Source organism: Lepus europaeus, chromosome 4 (genome assembly GCF_033115175.1).
Source record: "Lepus europaeus isolate LE1 chromosome 4, mLepTim1.pri, whole genome shotgun sequence".
NCBI classification, from domain to species: Eukaryota; Metazoa; Chordata; class Mammalia; order Lagomorpha; family Leporidae; genus Lepus; species Lepus europaeus.
Genome location: NC_084830.1, coordinates 30,649,081 through 30,670,488, shown reverse-complemented (window position 1 = coordinate 30,670,488; position 21,408 = coordinate 30,649,081). Strand labels below are relative to the sequence as shown.

At 39.7% G+C, this 21,408-nt stretch overlaps 1 protein-coding gene across 2 annotated transcripts in view; it reads right to left on the bottom strand.

The window, feature by feature from the left end:
• Positions 1-21,408, bottom strand: part of CSMD3 (CUB and Sushi multiple domains 3) — a 1,267,615-nt gene that overhangs the window by 34,092 nt on the left and 1,212,115 nt on the right. For both annotated transcript variants that reach the window (XM_062189471.1, XM_062189472.1), the window contains one exon: positions 1,835-2,014. In XM_062189471.1, the coding sequence (XP_062045455.1) occupies positions 1,835-2,014 (180 nt within the window). The remainder of the gene's footprint in view (positions 1-1,834; positions 2,015-21,408) is intronic.

Here is a 21,408-nt window from a genome sequence, read left to right as displayed (position 1 = left end):
GGATTTATATAAAATTATTTCCAGTGATCTTTAGACTGACTGTAGGGCTGGGCTGTTGGGCTAATATCCTCTCAGCACTGTTACCAAATAATTTCAAAGTAGTTCTGTGACATTTTTGAAAACACAGATCATGTGTCTGATTGAAATATACAAATTGGTTCCCAGAACCACTTAGATTCATATACAAAACTAATTATATCTTTATCAATGAGTTTTAACCTTTTAAAACTTCATTTTGCTTTAATTGTTTGAAGTTGTCCTCAAATAAAGACAGGTTAGATAAGATGACAGAGATGAAATTAAAATCAGGAATACCAACTGTAAAATCTAAAATGAGGAATGAGGGGCCAGTGTTGTGGCCCAGCAAATTAACTTGCTGCTTGCAACACTGGTGTCCTGTATCATAGGGCCAGTTCAAGCTCCAGCTGCTTCTCTTTCAATCTAGCACCCTGTTAAGGCACTTTGGAAGGCGGCAGAAGATGGCCCATGTACTTGGGTCCCTGCCACTTATGTGGATGGAGTTCCTGGCTCCTGGCTTTGGCCTGGCCTTGCCCTGGTTTGTTGTGGCAATTTGTGGAGTCAACCAACAGCTGGTATACCTCTTTCTTTGTGTCTCCCTCTCTCTCTCTGTTGTTCTACCTTTCAAATAAGTAAATAAATAAACAAGCCTTTAAAAAAATGAAATAAGAAATTATTGTAATATGTTTTCTAGCAACATTCAGACTAAAGGACTTAGTTAACATCATAATTGACAACATGTATAACAGAAACCCTAAAATATAAAGTTCTGGTCATATATTTTCAAACATATACACTATCTGCATATTTATAGCTATGTGACTTAGAAATTGTGTAAATAAGGAGAAAAGACAAAAACATCAGAATTATTTTTGTTAGATTTAAGTTAGCGAGATACTAAACCACAGACATATAAAAAATGGCTTAAAGAGCATTCTAAATTTAAAATAAAAATTACTATTACAGAATCCTGGCATTCCAACTTGAGTATTCTATAAGTAATCATAAAAATTGGAAACAAAAATATGAAAATATTCCAGAGAAACAATAGCATAAAGTAACAAATCTTTGCCTTCATTGATTAAGAGATAATTCTAGATTGCATTATTTGAAGAAATAAGCAGTTCAATTCTTTAGAAAAAACAACAGTTCTATCATTCAGTCTGGCTGTTTTCAAAACATTCATCTTTCAGTATAAATAATAATGATGATTGAATCTTAGAATAAATGATTTTTTTCTTTTGGTTGTAAATCTCACTGTCATTATGTTAATATATTTTTATCAAAATATAATTTTTTTTAATTTTTTTTTTGACAGGCAGAGTGGATAGTGAGAGAGAGACAGAGAGAAAGGTCTTCCTTTTTGCCGTTGGTTCACCCTCCAATGGCCGCTGCAGCCGGTGCATCGTGCTGATCCGAAGCCAGGAGCCAGGTGCTTCTCCTGGTCTCCCATGTGGGTGCAGGGCCCAAGCACTTGGGCCATCCTCCACTGCCTTCCCAGACCATAGCAGAGAGCTGGCCTGGAAGAGGGGCAACCGGGATAGAATCCGGCGCCCCAACCGGGACTAGAACTCAGTGTGCTGGCGCCGCAAGGCGGAGGATTAGCCTGTTAAGCCACAGCGTCAGCCTATCAAAATATAAATTTCAGCCTATCAAAATATAAATTTTAAGACCTATATATAACAACAGAGATTTTAAAAAATTGAATCAGCTATTTTCCAGTACCAGAATAACAAATAAAACTAAGAATTACAAAATATTATTTAAATTTTCTGGTAGACATTACTTTAAACTGTTGAAGAAATCAACATCATACCTCTACAAGTTGGCATCACTCCACTCCAAGTGCCATTAGTAGTACAAGTTCTGATTCTGGAGCCATTTAATTCCATTGTATAGCCCGGCTGGCACATGTAAGAAACATTTTGTCCAACCACATAATCATCTCCATATCTCAGTCCATTGGCTGGTATACCTGGGTCTCCACAACTGATTACTATCAGTATTAGATTAGAAGAACAGATGGTTAATGTGGCATGGATTTAATGGAAAAGAGTAGTAAGCATATGGCATACTTAATATTAAGTAGAGAAAATTTGTTTTTATGTTCATTTTTAATCATAAAACATAAACATATTTGAACCATATACTGGCAATTCCTGATTTTCATCAGATATGCTTATTACAAATTCTATACATGTGGTTCAGAAAATGTTATTTAGACCATGAAAAGCTAGGTTAATATGAAATTATGTTGTAGGAGACTCTGTTGCAGTAACTTCTTACAATCCGTATTGTATGACTACTGAGAAACCATTAGATTTCTAATGTAATATTTAAAGTTTCTATTACTACAAATGCACTTAAATCTCTAATTTGTCAGACTTGCTGAACTAAGAGCATATCGTCTCTACAGCATCATCAACTGTGTAATAAAAAAGACTTTGTTCTATTTCCTGAAAGAATATTTTTATTGAATAAGTGAAAGAATGAATAGAGTATAAAATGTGAATTAATCACACATTGCACAATATATTATTTTTATTCTTAGGGCAAAGTGAAAATGTCACACAGTTGGTGGTAAAGAAATCAATTTCCCATTTGTACCTTTACCAACCAAGGCAGAAGGGTAAATGTTAAGGAAATGAACCTCCACTCTAAGTGTATTTGCTACCTGTATTGGTGTTGAGTGAGAAATCTCTCAAATCCTAATCCTTGCCCAGTATGCCATGTGTTACTAATTTCGAAAAGGCACACTTAATGTTTGGTTCTGCCCCGTGACTGCATGAATATGGTAGGCCAGGCAGGGCTAGGGACATGAGGCTCTTGGGAGCAAAAGGCCTAGATCTCAACTTAAGGATGTGCTTAGGAAGCATGACTGCAAAGGAGAAGAGGCTTGAAACCCTCAGGACATGCTCCACTGATCGTCCCAGAGGCCTTTAGCTACAAAAGACACATTGAAAGGTAAAATTATTATGAACTCTGAAACGGCTATCATAGACGCTTCCATGCATAAGGCTTTATTAGCTGTACTGATCTCATGCCTACGATTACATACATAATACTATGATATTTTATAATGTCACTTAAAAACTTTCATAAAGACTTGAAAGCACTTAGAAAATACAAATAACACAATACGTAATTAAAAATAAATTTTAAAATATATTTAAGTCAATGAATTAAGATTATATACAGTGTTTATATATGTTAATCTATCTGTTTTGAAGGATAGGATTTATTTGTGTCACAAATTGACTAAAAGCTTTCTGAATCTAAAAAAATACAAGTTATATCTTTTATTTTCTGAAATTAAAAAAAAAATCAGGTAGTATACTGGTCTTTTAGTCTACGGAATCTTTCGATTCATTAAAAGTAAATGATCTCCCCAAGGAAATCTGATTTATATTCTCACTGTCTCTGTCTCTATCTCCATCTCTCTCTCTCTCTCTCTCTCTTCATTTTAACTCTCTTTCCCTCTCTCCCTCTCTAAAATTCATTCTTACCAATATTCTAGAGGTCCAGGGTCAAGGATAAAGAATGAATTAAGGCAAGAAAGACTCTAATGGAACTTCCATTATACTGTATTTATTAATTTACCATTAAGAACTATGAATGCAAAGGTTTCTTTCATATTATTCTAAGCCTCTGTGTGTAGGAAACTTGAAGACTATTGCTCATGACAGACAAATTACAGAATAATATTTGAAGCACTCTACCTGATAGTTCTTGACCCTCTTGAGAGTCTACTAAAATCAAACTCATTGACTATTTCAGACTCCCAATTAGAATTTTGTATACAGGGTGATTTTTCTTCCTATGATTATTGATAAGGGAAAGATTTTCTTAAATGATACATCACAATTGGATTGGAATCAAATAATACTATTCAAATCTGTGTTCATTGCAGTTCAAATATTATTCTTGTTTTCCAAATTTATACTCATATAAATGCATTTATTTCATTTTACTTTTTTTATTTTACATTTTACTTTATATATTTTTTACATTTACATGTTACTATATTTAAATTTTACTTTATGATATATTGCATTCGCTTATAATACATTACATTCCTAATTAAGATGATAAAATGATAGGTTATATCTACAAATTGTAACTTTTTAGGCAGTGCTTTACAGACTGAATTAGAATCTTGGCAAGAAAGAACAGTCAACCCATTTGTAAGCACATGAGCTGAGAGGGAGCCACCGAAGGAGAGAACAGAGGGTTTATTTTACAGATGCACTAAGAAAGAGCTGTGCATATCACTGCAGCATCATGAATGAAATGCCTGACAACAAAAGCTTCTGAAGGATTTGTTTGGTGACTTCCTAATGAAGTAAAGGCCAAAGAGGAAGTTTCCAATAGCAACAGGCTTTGTAAACAGCACCTGCTCTGAAAGTCAATTTATTCACTACCAGTTTCCTCTCAGCAACAGAAAGCAGCTTTGGGTCTTTTCAAGCAAAATCTTAGAATAGCAGCTCTTTGGGGCTTTACCCTAAAATTCAGAGACATCAGCACATGACAATAGGGTGCTGTGGTTTATTGCAAAAAAAAAAAAATCTTCTAAAATCACTAATTCCCTAAACAAATACCACATATAAAAGTGCACATGCATGATTGCATACCTCCCACTAGAACTCCATAAAGAGTGGTATTGGTTTCTTTTCTCAGAGCCTGATATAGTAAATAACTGATTATGAAAGTCTAAATATTTGTTTGAAGTATAAATAAATGAATGAGTATGCTAAAGAATGATTAAACTGTAAGCTCAAATCCCCAAAAACATAAAAAGTTAGCATTTATTCTGTGGGAGGTTTCTGAGTCTATTATGTAACTGATGCTCAGTTGCCATCATTTACAATAAATCTAAGTAATTAATTTCTACATTAAAAATAAAACAATTGTAGTAATTTTAGGCTATCTGGAATATTCAAGGCTACCTTTTCTTTTTACTACTCACATAATCATTACAAATATGCATTTTAAACTAAGATAAGATAAAATAAGATCTCTTTATACATAATCTTTTAGCCAAATTCATTTTTGCTCAATATCTAATGAACACATTTTTGCATATTAGTATACATAAATATAAGTAAGATACTTTTAGTGGCATAATATTCTCTTATGTGGATATACATGCAATATAATTTATGTAACCAAATCCCTATGAACTGATGGCTAAATTACTCCATTGTTTTCCCGTTTCAGACAATGCAGCAAAACACAGACTTATGGAGGCTTTATACACGTTCTTTCCCAGATTTCTAGATTAAAGACCAGAAAAGAATTCTGCTGCAAAATGTTGTTTCAGAAAGATGGTCAAACCATTCAATCTCGTAACACTTCTGATTTTACATTAATTTTCCAATCAAAACTGGCTTCATTTTTAGTTCCCAGGGAGGAAAGATTTCTCCCCCATAACTTTGCAATATTGACATTAGTGGCCAAACAATTCTTGGCTATGGTTGGACTAATTAATGTATTGCAGGATGTTCAGTAATGTCCCTGGAATCTACCTTTTTTTTTTTTTTTTTGACAGGCAGAGTGGACAGTGAGAGAGAGACAGAGAGAAAGGTCTTCCTTTTGCCGTTGGTTCACCCTCTAATGGCCACCGCGGTAGCACGCTGCGGCCGGCGCACCGCGCTGTTCCGATGGCAGGAGCCAGGTGCTTATCCTGGTCTCCCATGGGGTGCAGAGCCCAAACACTTGGGCCATCCTCCACTGCACTCCCTGGCCACAGCAGAGAGCTGGCCTGGAAGAGGGGCAACGGGGACAGGATCGGTGCCCCGACCGGGACTAGAACCCGGTGTGCCGGTGCCGCAAGGCGGAGGATTAGCCTGTTGAGCCACGGCGCCGGCCGGAATCTACCTTTTAACTTCAATAGCACTCCCCCTTCCCATCCTTGCACTATGATCACACAAAAATATCTCCAGACATTTCTAAATATCTTTCATAAAACAAAATCATCCCTCTCTGGAAACCACTACAATGACAGACAGGGCTCAGGCCAAAGCCCTGTGTTCTCTCCACCCCGTCCTTTGCATTCTTTTCCAATCAACCAGCAGGCAAAGAGGAAGCACCCCCCCCCCTTTTTTTTTTAAAGATTGCATTTATTTATTTGAGAGGTAGAGTTACAGACAGAGAGGTCTTCTATCCACTGGTTCTTTCCCTAAATGACTTCAATGGCTGGAGCTTAGCCAGGAGCCAGGAGCATCTTCTGGGTCTCCCAAGCACTTGGGCCGTCATCCATTGCTTTCTCAGGTCATTAACAGTGAGCAGGAATGGAAGAGGAGCAGCTGGGACTCAAACCAGCACCACATGGAATGCCAGTGCCCGCAGGCAGATGGTTAACCTACTGCGCCATAGTGCAGTGCAACGTCTTTGTGGTGTCCTGCCCTTCCCTCTGCCACTCTTGCTCTAACTCACATCTCTCCCTACACTTTTTTTTTTAAACTTTTATTTAAGGAATATAAATTTCCAAAGTACAGCTTATGGATTACAATGGCTTCCCCCCCCCACCATAACTTCCCTCCCACCCACAACCCTCCCCTTTTCCACTCCCTCTCCCCTTCCATTCACATCAAGATTCATTTTCAATTCTCTTTATATACAGAAGATCAATTTAGTATATATTAAGTAAAGATTTCAACAGTTTGCCCCCACATAGCAACAAAAAGTGAAAAATACTGTTGGAGTACTAGTTATAGCATTAAATCACAATGTACAGCACATTAAAGACAGAGATCCTACATGATATTTTTTAAAAATTGATTAATTTTCTATGCAATTTCCAATTTAAAACCAAGTTTTTTTTTTTTTTTTCATTTTCAATTACCTTTATATACAGAAGATCAATTCAGTATGAAAAGCCGGTAAAAAGTTAGCTCAGCTCCACCCCCTTCATGGCCCTTATCTGGTTTATGCTCTATACATTCAGTCTATAACTAAATTCTTGATCTCTTCCACATCTCATCCTATCCTGTGTGGATGCTGGCAGTTAGCCACTGCGAATTTATTTTTCCTTGAATACATTTGTTTTGGCCGTGAGTTTGTATCCTGTCTCCTCTCTCTTCTGCCAATATTTTCCTTACAATAGCTCTCACTGCTTGAGGTAATTAAGATTCTTTTGTAGCTTCATTTGATGCAATTTCATACTGGAATATCCCCTTGCTCTTTCTTGTGTGACACTAGCCCTATCTCCTTGACCTGTCCTTTACAACAAAAAAATCTTTGAGAATTCTCAGGTTTGTGACAAAAACTCTAATAAGGGCCATTTCTGTGTTGCTTATTTGGAACAAAAAACTTTATTCATGGTTACTTCAATGTGATTAAGTATGCTATCCCTGGGATAAATGAACAAGATGTGAAAGACACAGGTTCTTGTGCATTGATCATGTTAGAAGCAAAAGTCATCATGAATGAAAATAAAACCCATAACACTAATGAGCACATTTCATTTAGACCTGAAAATGAATCCTTACTCCACTTAACAAGCCATGCCCTGGCATAGGTTGTGACGTCTTCCCAAAACACTGAATACTCAGCACACTGTGGTCTCTAGGTACCAAGGATGGCTCTCCCTGTAACACATGGAAAGGTAAGAATGCTATGTAATCAATATTCTTAAAATATTTTCTATACTTGGGCCTAGTTTTTAGACTCTCAGTCTAAACATCACAGAAAATGAACATATTTTAAAACCAGGTTAGTTTTATTTTAGTTAGAGGTTTAAAGCCTTTGCTGCAGCACCAGCATCCCATACGGGTGCTGGTTCCCATCCTGGTTGCTCCACTTCCTATTCAGCTCCCTGCTAATGTGCCTAGGAAAGCAGTAGAAGATGGCCTAAGTCCTTGGCTCCTGCACCTGCATGAGAGAACTGGAAGAAGCTTCTGACTCCCGGCTTTGGATCGGCCTAGCTCCAGCTGTTGCAGTTGGCAGCCATTTGGGAAGTGAATCAGTGAATGGAAGACCTCTCTCTCCCTCTGTTTCTCCCTCTCTCTGCAACTCTGCCTTTCAAATAAATAAAATAATTTTTAAAAGATAAATGAAATAGGGGCCAGCACTGTGGCACAGCAGTAAAACTGCTGCCTATGTTGCCGGCATCCCATATGGGAGGCAGTTTGAGTCCTGTCGGCTCTGCTTCCAATCCAGCTCTCTGATGTGGCCTAGGAAAGCAGTAGAAGATGGCCCAAGTGCTTGGGTCATTGCAACTGCATGGGAGACCCAGAAGATGCTCTTGGCTCCTGGCCTCGGATTGGCCCACCTGGGGCTTTGCGGCCATTTGGGGAGTGAACCAGCAGGTGTAAGACCTCTCTCTGCCTCTGCCTCTCTGTAACTCTGTTTTTCAAATAAATAAATAAATCTTTTAAAACTTAATAAAATAATAAAACCAGGTTAGTCTTGAGCTATCTGATATTAGGCAAGTATCTTCTTCCTGCAGCAAGCTGCTTATATGGATATTGCATAATTCCTTTCCCAAAGTGTATGTGACATTTCCATGTGTGATCTTAACTCCACAATACAATCTTTATCGCATCCAGGGGAAAACAAACTGTATTGAGGTAATGTCACCCTCCAGCATTGGCTTTGGGTTTAATAAGTATCTGATTGCAGTTGAATAAAGATGAGTACTAGGAAAAGCAAAGAAGCTTAGCTTGTGAGATATACTTTTAGAGAAAGATTATTTAAACGAGCAATTTCTCAGCTCACTTATAAAATAAAGCTGGTTAAGTAAAAAAGCAAGGAGAATGTAAGTGACTAAAATTTTATTCTTTTATCAAAAATTGCTACAGTGGCCAAATATGGGGGCTTGGGAACATTTCCATTACTATTAAATTACATTTATTCCAAAAATATTTCTAAAATTAAAATGTTCAAGGTAAATCACAGCTGACTTATCTACACATGTGATTGGACTGAATTTTAAAAACACCTTCAGGGGCCGGCACTGTGGCTCACTTGGTTAATCCTCTGTCTGCGGCACCAGCATCCCATATGGGCTCCAGGTTCTAGTCCTGGTTGCTCCTCTTCCAATCCAGCTCTCTGCTGTGGCCCCAGAAGGCAGTGGGGGATGGCCCAAGTGCTTGGGCCCCTGCACCTGCATGGGAGACCAAGAGGAAGCACCTGGCTCCTGGCTTTGGATCGGCAAAGCTCCGGCTGGAGCGGCCACTTTAGGGGTGAACCAAGGGAAGGAAGACCTTTCTCTCTGTCTCGCTCTCTCACTGTCTAATTCTATCTGTCAGATAAATCAAAAAAAAAAAAAAAAAAACCCACTTTCAGGAAAGCAGTGTGCCTGTATATGCTGCTCCCTGGTAATCAACCAAATGAAAAGATGTATTTTCAAATCATACTGGTGTCAAATTTTCAAAGGGCAAAATTCTTAGAGTTTCAAAGTTGCTTCACTTGCTTGTGAAACATTAAGAGAGCAGTGATCTAACCTACTGAATTGCTTCTTCTCAGTGATACAGTGATGCATTTTTCTTCTCAAAATCATCATTTTACTCTCTGATAACTAGATATTGAAATCATATGATACAGCCACTCAGCAGTTAATGGGAAGAATACATTCTGTGGAATGTGTAATAAGGTTATTTCATTATATGATTGTGCAAACATCATAGCATGTACTTTAACAGACTAAGATGTCTACAACATCACTAGAAATATATAATCTTCCGGAATCAATGTCCTATATCAGGTCTGTGTCATTGACCAAAACATTGTGCTGTAATGCATGACTGTGATTAAGAACCTATTTGCTATGTTAGCTGTGCAATTACATGTACTACATGCATTGAGAAGTTGGATCTGAGAGTCAGAAAAGTACCATAGAAACAGAGTCTGTTGGACAAGGTAACAAAGGAGACAGTCAGGAAGGAACTCCTCAAGTGGTCAGCAGAATACTGATCAGTTTGTAAGGAAATACCTCAATGCATGGGAAAGAATTACCCAGAAACATTTGATATTACAGTACCTAGTGCTGATACAGAGCAAGGAATACTACTTGCCCTGAATTGTTTCCTAGGATTTTTTTTTTTGTTAAAGTGAAATATAACCATATGCAAATAATGAAAGTTACAAAAATGATTAGTAGAAAGGCAAAAGAAAAATTATATCATTTGGAAATATGGGTGAATGCAAAACAATGAAGGCAATCTGAAGTGGTGTTCACATATACAAATATTTAAGACTTGTGTTACTACTTAAATCTCTCCAGAAGTAATCGAATATTTAGATACATGTAAGCCGGCGCCGTGGCTCACTAGGCTAATCCTCCGCCTTGCGGCACCGGCACACCGGGTTCTAGTCCCAGTCGGTTCACCGGATTCTGTCCCGGTTGCCCCTCTTCCAGGCCAGCTCTCTGCTGTGGCCAGGGAGTGCAGTGGAGGATGGCCCAAATGCTTGGGCCCTGCACCCCATGGGAGACCAGGATAAGCACCTGGCTCCTGCCATCGGATCAGCGCGGTGCGCCGGCCGCAGCGTGCCAACCGCGGCGACCATTGGAGGGTGAACCAACGGCAAAAGGGAGACCTTTCTCTCTGTCTCTCTCTCTCTCACTGTCCACTCTGCCTGTCAAAAAAAAAAAAATTAGATACATGTGACTAACAATGTAGTGTGCAGTAACAAAAGTAAAATACTTGACAACAATATATTGTCATACACAGTCTGACTCCACTTCTGATGCTTCAAGCTCTAACTTCTCCTTCCCCATCTGATTTACAGCTGGACCAGTTGAACAGAAAGCCTGGATGTTTCCTGCCTATGGCACCAGCAAGGAAGTTCAAACTGAGCAAATCCTGATATACCTATAGGCATTCTCTCTGAGTCCACATCCCTAATCACAACCAAATATCAAACCTGTTCATCTACCCCATCGTTTATGCCACTTCCAACCAGCTTAGGTACCTTCCCCACTCTGCTGAGAGCCATGATGTGTGGAAAATCTTTAATATCTTCTCAGTACATCTTCCATTTTGTGACATCCATCAGTGGTTAACAAATTGACTTAGGGAAACAGGAATTAGATCATGCCCTTCACTGGGTAACCACAGAACAACTAGTGCTGTGAGTAGTATGGTCTATGCCATGGCCACCACTACTTAAGCGTCTTTCTTCTATTGTTTTTGACTTACTAGCTGGCTCTGCTCTCTGGTGGCTACAGTGTGTTGAGCTGTGCTATTGTGCTTGCAACTTGAGATAAGGTGATTTGTAGTGTTTTGTTGAGTATTTCTTATGTTTTGTTTATTTATTTATTTATTTATTCGACAGGCAGAGTGGACAGTGAGAGAGAGAGACAGAGAGAAAGGTCTTCCTTTGCCATTGGTTCACCCTCCAATGGCCACTGTGGCCAGTACGCTGCGGCCAGCGCACCGCACTGATCCTATGGCAGGAGCCAGGTGCTTCTCTTGGTCTCCCATGGGGGGCAGGGCCCAAGAACTTGGGCCATCCTCCACTGCACTCCCTGGCCACAGCAGAGAGCTGGACTGGAAGAGGCTGGACTGGAAGAGGGGCAACTGGGACAGAATCCAGCGCCCCAACGGGGACTAGAACCCGGTGTGCCAGTGCCACAGGCAGAGGATTAGCCTAGTGAGCGCCGGGCCTATTTCTTATGTTTTGTATAAATTTCAATGAATGATTAAGGTCAGAATTATCAAAAACTGAAATTTCGAGGAGGGAGTATAGTACTGGGCACCTTGTTTTTTTTGGGGGGTGGAGGTTTCCTCAAATGATCTGAATCAGCCTGGACTAAGCTCTGTGTCTCGGGTAATAAGACACAAGTCTTATTCCATGACTACTGGTTGCATGTCTCAAACAAGTGTTGAACCTTCTTCTATTGCATATCTCAAGTAGATGTTAACTCTTATTTAGGTAAAAGGCTGATGCACTATGCAACAAGCAGGCCCATCCAGTGGTTGCCATCTGAGAAAGTTTAATCACTATCTGGTATGCTCACAACCACAATTCTTTTTTTTTTTTTTTTTTTTTTTTTAAGGGAAAGGGTTTATTGGGGAACACCCTACAGACCGGAGTGAAGGGGTGGCGAAGGAAAAAGAGAAGGAGACTGTAAGAGAGACAGAGAGGAGGGAGAAGCCAAGAGAGCACATGTGCAGGAACAGGCCCTTTTAAAACTTTGCCTGAGGGTGGGCAGGGAAGCAGGAGCAGTGAATCCCATTAGGATTGGGGTGGAGCCTGGCTCAGGTAGCTGGGCTGTGCGGCCACCTGGCTAAAACAGCGCCAGTTTCCTAACATTTCCCCCTTTTGTTTTTTATAAAGCAGGATTTGTATGGGGTTACATTAGTCCCAAAAGTCCAGGAGGGGTAGAGGGACAATGATCTGTCTTTAGAGCTATTTCCTGCTCACATGGGGTGAGGAGGTACTCTGCTGGCATGGGGCAATGTCTCAGGCCGCTGTCTCCGGGGTGGGGAGCTGAGTATATTTCTGTAGCAGCATTTGGTTTACTGCCTGGTTGTTGAAGGCCTTTGTTTGTTCCATTATAACTTGATGTAAACACTGTAGTATAAAAGGGTTGAGAATAGTAACCAATGATCCTAAGAGTAGCATTAACCATTTCATAGAGGAGAGGAAATGGGGGGTCTCTGGACGCTTGTGGGGACAGTTTGATGGATGTGGCTTAAAGCTGGTCCCAGCCAAGACTGGGAGAAAAGGCCACTTAGCTTTTGCAGGTAGCTGGGCTTGTCTGTAGAGAAATTCTGAACAATCCTACAACATTAAGTGGGGAAGAGGACCATCAATACACACAGATTGGGAGTAGAGCCATTGGTGGTAGAGTAGAGGCTATGGTTACAAAGGAATGAGGCCCAAGTGGGCTAGATACAGAGGACACAGTTGTTATTAGAGAACCTAAGAAAGGTGCTAAGCTACAAATAAGTTTTCTGATTGAGAGGCAAATAGAACCTGACAGAAGGGGCTTGATAATAATCAGGTGGGCTTTAAAGCATTGTAAATTATGAGGCTCAGACTCAACTATCTCTTCATATAGCCTACATCCTAAGGGAGGTGTGAACTCCTTGGGGAAGGCACCCTGTTGACTTCCATTACTTAGCTGGCCTGGGAGGAGAGCTGGCCAGGTAAAGGCAGGTGGCAACTCCAACAGGAAATATACAGTTCTGCCTGCAGTGTTACTGACCCTATTTGGCCGACTTCTTAGCAGCAGTGGTCACTTTGGAAGCTGGCCTGAGGGAGGGCTTTTCAACTTAGAGCCAATAAGATCTGTGGCTCTGACCTGGGCGTCCTTCGATTCCAGGGCAGGTCCATTTCCAGTGATCCAACTCTTGGCTGGCAGAGTTGCCAGGGCTCTTCATAGCTGACTTCTGCTGAAGCCCAGGCTTGCCACAATGAAAGCCACTGCAGTGGACTGGCCTGTTGGGTCTCCTTGAGGGCAGATCACTGTGCAGAGCTACATTTAATAGGACTGCCACTTATCTCTACTTTTCTGATGCCTAGCTTTCTTTTCCTCCTGATTTTTGTTAAAGCAGACCAGAGGAAGCAAGTCAAGGGGGTGCTCAAGTCCTATCTCTAATCTTCGGTGGCCTGAACTAGATGTCTGTAGTCACAGGCATGTTCTGTAGTAGTTTATGTTGAGGCAGACAATGCCCATGAGGAAAACTATATTTTCACTTTAAAAACTTTCTTTCCCTTTGTTTTGAAAGGGAGATCTTTTCTGTTTACTGTTTACCTCACTGATGGTGAAGTACATTTAGCTAAGAAATTATAATTTAAGCTCTTATTTTGGCTATGCTATTACAGAAAAATGTTAGCCATCTCTTTTTTATAGGATCTAAAATTAAATTTTGAATCTTAGAGATTCCTTCATAATAGAAATAGTTTTCTACCTCGAAGGGAATAGAGAAAGAATGTGGGGCATGAGCACGGCCAGGCCAGGCCCGGGGGCTTCGCATGCGCAGCTGCTCCAGGGTGCCCCCGCCCGAGCTGCCCAGAACGAAGCCACGCGGAGCCAAGTAAGATGGCGCCCAGAGGAAGTAAGATGGGTGGAATCCAAAGTTGTTTACCACTAAAACTAATTGGCTGCGCAACAACAAGGGAGGTAACAAAACTAGTAACAAGTGTATAGACATAGGGCTAGTCCTATAGAAATCCCCCCATAAGGGGATTTTTTAAGTGATTGGTTGGTCCTTAGCCCTGCCCCAATGACTCTGCAGTTTTGTGTTATAAAAGGTACTATTATGCAAAAGGTGACTGAGTCCTTGCTAGACTTGGCTCCCCACTGCGTCTGATTGTATCCGGGACTGGGAGGCTGGGGAATGGGCGAGCTGCGCACTTACCTTTCCTCGGACCCAGTCCATCCTTGTACGGGTGGACTAAGACCCAACAAAAGAACAAGTTGGGCTCAGAATAGAAAAATAGAGAAATGAGGGAACAAGTCCCAGATCGCTTAGTGACAATAGCAATATCACATGAAAACTTAGAAAGCAGTTTTACCCATTAGATAACAACTTAAGAAAACATTTACCAGAAGGTCCAATGTCTTCCATAAATATTAAAAATTCAAATTTGGAAACATCTAACATGATGTAGCTTGTTTAACCAGCAAATTTAAGCACAAACATATAAAATGTTTTTAGTTTCTTTTTACCAACAAGTTTAAAACATATGATACAGAGAGTTAGGTCACATGAATTAAAATATATCTTTGAATATGTTTAGCTGTTTAAATTTATGGACAATCTTTTATCTATAAGCCAATTAAAAATAAAACTCTTAATAAATTTTTTCCATGTAGACATACAATATGTATACACATATAACATAACATAATAGACCAATATAGCAGTTTTAATAGCTTTTTTTAAGAGAATCTAACTCCTGTTTGTAAATTACCAATTGATTTGAATTACTTTTTGTTTTAGTAACCTCAGCTAACCATACTTTACAGTTGGTACCTTTAATATATTATTGGCTTCATCTGTTTAGAGTCATCCCAAAGTACTGAATACAATACATGTGGCTGGAAAAATTCCATCAGAACCTATAGGAGGACAGCTAAACAGAACCAACAATGCTTTAGTTTTATGAGCAGCAATTTTGATATAAAACTGTGAATGACAAAACTTTAAGTTGCCACATTTAAAATTATAAACTCATTAACCAACAAGAGGCATTTGCTTACTGCACACAGTACTTTTGAAAGCACCTGTAGGATTTTACAAAGAATTTTCCATCTTTAGGTCTCTGGGGCTTTGTCATTAAGATAACCATCATGTCTAGTAATACAATATTATTAGACTTTTTAATTTTCAGATATTTGTATCAACGCATTTTATATTGCAGAAACTTAAAATTTAGTACCACTTCACATCTTGACAGTACTTCTAATATAATCCAAATAGTATGATTAGTTGGTGTCTCTACAAGATGAGAGACATAAGTCCTTCGATTTTTTCAGTTGGGCCCGAACTGGAAAAACCGAAGTCCAAAATTTACTGGAAATTTGAGTCCAAATTCTTTGAAATTCTGATTTTTGATTTTTTGAATGTCTGTCAAGAATGTCAAGAAGGCTCAAGATTCAAAATATCTGGTTGAAATAAGATTCCTTAAAATCATGACATAGACCAAATTTGATCACTGTTACAAGGTGATTATTTAAATATTTGAAAATAAGCTCATATTTAAATAACCCATAGCTCTTAATAAAAATTTAGCTGTTTTTAAACAATTAGAATTTAGCAGACATCAAGAGAACATAACAGATTAACTTATTTGCTTTAACAGAGAATCAGATTTTAATTCTATGTCAAAGAGAAATAGATTAGTATACTTGTGATGTTTTCCATCTGCCAATATCCTTGATTTACATTTTGAGATAACCTGTTAAAAATCTTCAAATTAAGATTAAGGTAACACATCTAATTTTAGCCTGAGTTACTTTAAACATCGCTGAACTATTTTCATAGACAGTTTATGAACTAACCCAAATAGTTTTGTATAGAATATACCATGTTGAGTATACGAAAGTTTAGATTTAGACACATTTTATTCGACTTTACCCAATTTAAATTAGCAGTTACACCTAAATGACTTAAGGTGCTGATATATTTTTTCTGAATTTAATTAAAATTAAAATTGCATTCATCTAAGACAAGTACTAGTTACCCATTGCTGTTTCATTGAGTACTGATTACCCAGAAACCTGTTAAAATAAATTGCAAAATAAGTTCAGCATTTTACAAAGCAATATTTTTAGATTCAAAGAAAAATTAGTTACAGTGAGCCAGGTCCATGCAGGAAATCTGATTCTCCTGTCTGGCTTGCTCATGATAAAACAAAGAGCCATCAGAAGGGTGAAGGGTGGGATATCTAATTTGTTTCTCAATAAGCAGGGAGCCCAAAAGGATGGGACTACCATTCCCTTGCTATTATGGTAAGACTGGGACAAGAGGGGGACAAAAGACTAGTTGGAGACCATGGAAACCGCCATTTCCAAACCCATAAGACAGAGATAGTAGACTTTGGGCCAGGATTGGTTTTAAGATAAAGTCAGAATTTCTAGTTGGGAGGGGGAGATACAGTGAGAGTGGGGGTAGGAGCTAGGGAGGAAGTACAAGGTGGGCAGAGAATGGCTTTGAGGAATGGATAAGCAAGAGGCTTGAGATAAGATGGAAGAGATTACAGTGGAGGTGGGAGTAGAGGTTGACCCCGCCCCCTGGAATTCGATAGGAGGGGGAGGTGAGGACGCAGCCAGGGACGGAGCTGCTGCATAGGAAATAATGGCGCTGGAACTTCAGCCGCTGAGGCCTCAGGAGGCGGCTGAACCAGTGCCTGTAGATTGGAGCGGTAAGGGGGAGGTTCATCTGCAGGATCAAAGGAGATTGTGGTAGTGGAGGGAACAGGATCAGGGCAGAAGAAAGGATTTTTTGCTCAGGCTTCTGTCCCATAGTGTGAATCTTGGAGACCAGAAGGACTTGAGAGGGACAGCAAGAAGTACACAGGGAAGGTTTAGTTCGAAGATAGGAAAAGGCTTGAACCTATGGAATCTCCTTCCATTTTCCCAAACACTCATGGAAGTGATAAAGATGTTATCAGGGTCAAACTATAAAGATGTTATCAGGGTCAAACTACTCCAACTTCTGATCCCTCAGGGCCAAATGCGCCACCATGGAGGGGCTGCTTTTTGAGGGCTGGGGCCAATTTGAGAGGGACCATATTACTTAAAAGGCAACCAAGAGGAGAATCAGATGGAACGTGGGAGGAAGAATGTCCCATGGTGAGTCAGTAGGTCAGATCGGTGGACAGCAAGCGTCCTTGAAGTCCTGGCCATCTGACTAGGAGAGGAATGGGAGCAGAAGGCGGGGTCGTCACCCAAGCGCCCACTGGAGCCCAGGGCCTCGCCTGTAAAGAGACGAACAGAGATGGAGTCATCACTCACACCCACTGTTGCCTGGACACAGTGTCCGTAGAGGCTAAAGGCCTTAAGTAGAAGTAGGAGTGGTGGCTAGAGTCCAGTGCTATGACCTTTACGAGAGTAGTCAGGCGAGTATCTGACAGTAGACCACCACTCAAATAGCAATCGCCGTGAGGAATTTTCGTTCCGCGTCTTACCTCAAAATTTGGAAGGCCGATGTGTGGATGGAGATCGCAGAGCGTTCAGTGGCTTGGAAAGAGTTCCGGAGGTGTGCTTCGCGACCGGCAGAAATCCAGGACCCCAGAGCACTGGAGGATGCTGGATTACCAATATGAGGCTATCCGAGTCACAGCACCAATGTTATATCTTTTTTTTTTTTTTTTAACTTTTATTTAATGAATATAAATTTCCAGTGTACAGCTTATGGATTACAATGGCTTCCCCCCCCAATAACTTCCCTCCCACCCGCAACCCTCCCCCCTCCCGCTCCCTCTCCCCTTCCATTTGCATCAAGATTCATTTTCAGTTCTCTTTATATACAGAAGATCAATTTAGTATAAAGATTTCAACAGTTTGCACCCACATAGAAACACAAAGTGAAACATACTGTTTGAGTACTAGTTATAGCATTAAATCACAATGTACAGCACATTAAGGACAGAGATCCCACATGAGGAGCAAGTGCACAGTGGCTCCTGTTGTTGACCCAACAAATTGACACTCTAGTTTATGGCGCCAGTAACCATCCTAGGCTGTCGTCATGAGTTGCCAAGGCTATGGAAGCCTTCCAAGTTCACCGACTCTGATCATATTTAGACAAGGTCATAAAAGACAGGGTGAGGATAGTAACCAATGATCCTAAGAGTGGCATTTACCAGGTTTGAACAATTATACAGCATTAAGTGGGGAAGAGGACCATCAGTACACACAGGTTGGGAGTAGAGCCATTGGTGGTAGAGTAGAGGTTATGATTACAAAGGAATGAGGCCCAAGTGCACTAGACAGGGCCTAGAACAAAGGACAGAGTCATTATTAGAGAAGCTAAGAAAGGTGCTGTCTAAGCTACAATTAAGTTTTCTGATTGAGAGGCAAATAGAACCTGATAGAAGGGGCTTGATAATAATCTGGTGGGCTTTAGGCCTTGTAAATTCAGAGGCCCAGAACTATCTATCTCTTCACATGGGGTATATCCTAAGGGAGGTGTGAACCTCCTAGGGGAAGGCACTGTGTTGACTTTCATTACTTGGCTGGCCTGGGAGGAGAGCTGGCCAGGTAAAGGCAGGGGGCATCTCTAACAAGAAATTTACAGTTCTGCCTGCAATGTTGCTGACCCTACTTGACCATCCCCTCAGCTGCAGTGGTCACTTTGGAAGTTGGGCTGAGCGAAGGGCTTTTCAGCTTAGAGCCAATAAGATCTGTGGCTCTGACCTGGGCATCCTTCGACTCCAGGGCAGGTCCATTACCAGTGATCCAACTCTTGGCAGAGCTGCCAGGGCTCTTCACAAGCTGACTTCTGCTGAAGCCCAGGCTTACCACTTTGAAAGCCACTGCAGTGGACTGGCCTGTTGGGTCTCCTTGAGGGCAGATCACTGTACAGATCAGCCATTAATAGGCCTGCCACCCATTGCTTCTGATGCCGAGCTTTCTTTTCCTCCTGGTTTGTGTTAAAGCAGACCAGAGGGTGCAAGTCAAGGGAGTGCCCGTTTCCCATCTCTAATCTTCGGTGGCCTGAACTACAAGTCTATAGTCACAGGCATGTTCTGTAGTAGTTTTTCTAAGGTAGACAATGCCCATGAGGAAAATTATATTCTCACTTTAAAACTTTCTTTCCCTTTGGTCTGAAAGGGAGGTTTTTTTCTACTTACTGTATACTTCGCTGATGGCGAAGTGAATCTAGCTATGAGATTATTATTTGAGTTCTTATTTTGGCTATGCTATTGCAGAAAAATGTTAGCCATCTCTTTTATAAGGTCTAAAGATTAAATTGTGCATCCTACAGATTCCTTCATAATAGAATTAGTTTCCTACCTTGAAGAGAATAGAGAAATGAAAGAACAAGTTGGGCTTAGAATAGAGAAATGAGGGAGCAAGTCCTAGATCGCTTGCTGACAATAGCAATATCACATGAATACTTAGCAAACCGTTTCAACCATTAGATAACAACTTAAGAAAACATTTACCAGAAGGTCCAATGCCTTCTATAAATTTTAAGAATCATGTATTTGAAAACACCTCTTAAATATCTAACATGGTGTAGTTTGTTTAGCCAGTAAACTTAAGCACAACCATCTAAAATGTTTTTAGTTTCTTTCTACCAACAAGTCTAAAACATATGATACACAGATTCAGGTCCCACAAATTAAAATGTATCTTTGATTGATTTTAGCAGCTTAAATTTATGGACAATCTTATCTATAAGCCATTTAAAATAAAACTCTTAATAAAATTTCCCCATGTGGACATACAATATGTACACACATATAATATAGCATAATAGACCAATACATCAATTTTAATAATAGCTTTTAAAATCTTTAACTCTTTTTGTAGATTGCCAATTGATTTGAATTGCTTTTTCTTTTTAGTAACCTCAGTTGACCATACTTTCTCTCAGTTGGTACTGGAAATACATTATTGGCTTCATCTGTTTACAGAGCCATCCCAAAGTACTGAATACAATAAAAGTGGCTGGAAAAAGTCCATAGGAACCTATAGGAGGACAGCTAAACACAGAACCAACAACGCTTTAGTTTTATGAGCAGCAGATATTCAAATTTTTGAAAAAAGCACATATTTAAATAACCCATAGCTCTTAATAAAAATTCAGCTGTTTTTGAACAATTGGAATTTAACAGACATCAAGAGAACATAATAGATTACTTTAACACATTGCTTTAACAGAGCATCAGAGTTTAATCTATGTCAAAGAGAAATTGAGCTTCCTGTGATCTTTTGCTGTGAGGTTTCCTTCCTTTACCTTCTTTCATATTGATGACCATGTTTCTGTGTTTCTGTGTGTAACACATCTTTAAGCATCTTTTGCAGGGCAGGATGAGTGGCAACAAATTCTTTCAGTTTCTGTTTGCTGTGAAAAGTCTTAATTTCACCTTCATTCACAAATGAGAGCTTTGCAGGATATAGTATTCTGGGCTGGCAGTTTTTCTCTCTTAGTACCTGGGCTATGTCTCGCCATTCCCTTCTAGCTTGTAGGGTTTCTGATGAGAAGTCTGCTGTGAGTCTAATTGGAGATCCTCTAAGAGTGATCCGACGTTTCTCTCTTGCACCTTTTAGGATCTTTTCTTTATGTTTCACTGTGGTGAGTTTGATTACAACATGTCGTGGTGAGGATCTCTTTTGGTCATGTTTATTAGGGGTTCTATAAGCTTCCTGTACTAAGATGCCTCTGTCCTTCTCCAAACCTGGGAAATTTTCTGCTAGTATCTCACTGAAAATGCCTTCTAATCCTTTCTCCCTCTCCATGCCTTCAGGAACTCCTAGAACTCGAATGTTGGGTTTTTTAATAGTATCCTGTAGATTCCCGACAATATTTTTTAGATTTCTGATTTCTTCTTCTTTTCTTTGGTTTGCCTGTTTCCTTTCCTGTTCTCTGTCTTCTAAGTCCGATATTCTCTCTTCTGCTTCGCCCATTCTGTTTTTAAGGCTCTCTAATGTGTTTGTCATTTGATCTATTGAACTCTTCATTTCATTATGATTTCTAGTCACTATCACAGTTTCTTGTTCCACTAGTTGTTTCATTTCATTTTGATTCCTCCTTAATATTTCACTTTCATGAGAGAGATTTTCTATCTTGTCCATGAAGGATTTCTGTAGTTCAAGAATTTGTTTTTGAGAACTTCTTAATGTTCTTATCAATTTTTTGAGATCTGCTTCTTGCATTTCTTCGATCTCATCATCTTCATAATCTTGAATTGGGGTGTCTTTTTCATTTGGGGGCGTCATAGTTTCTTCCTTATTCTTGTTAGCTTGGTTTTTGCGTTTGT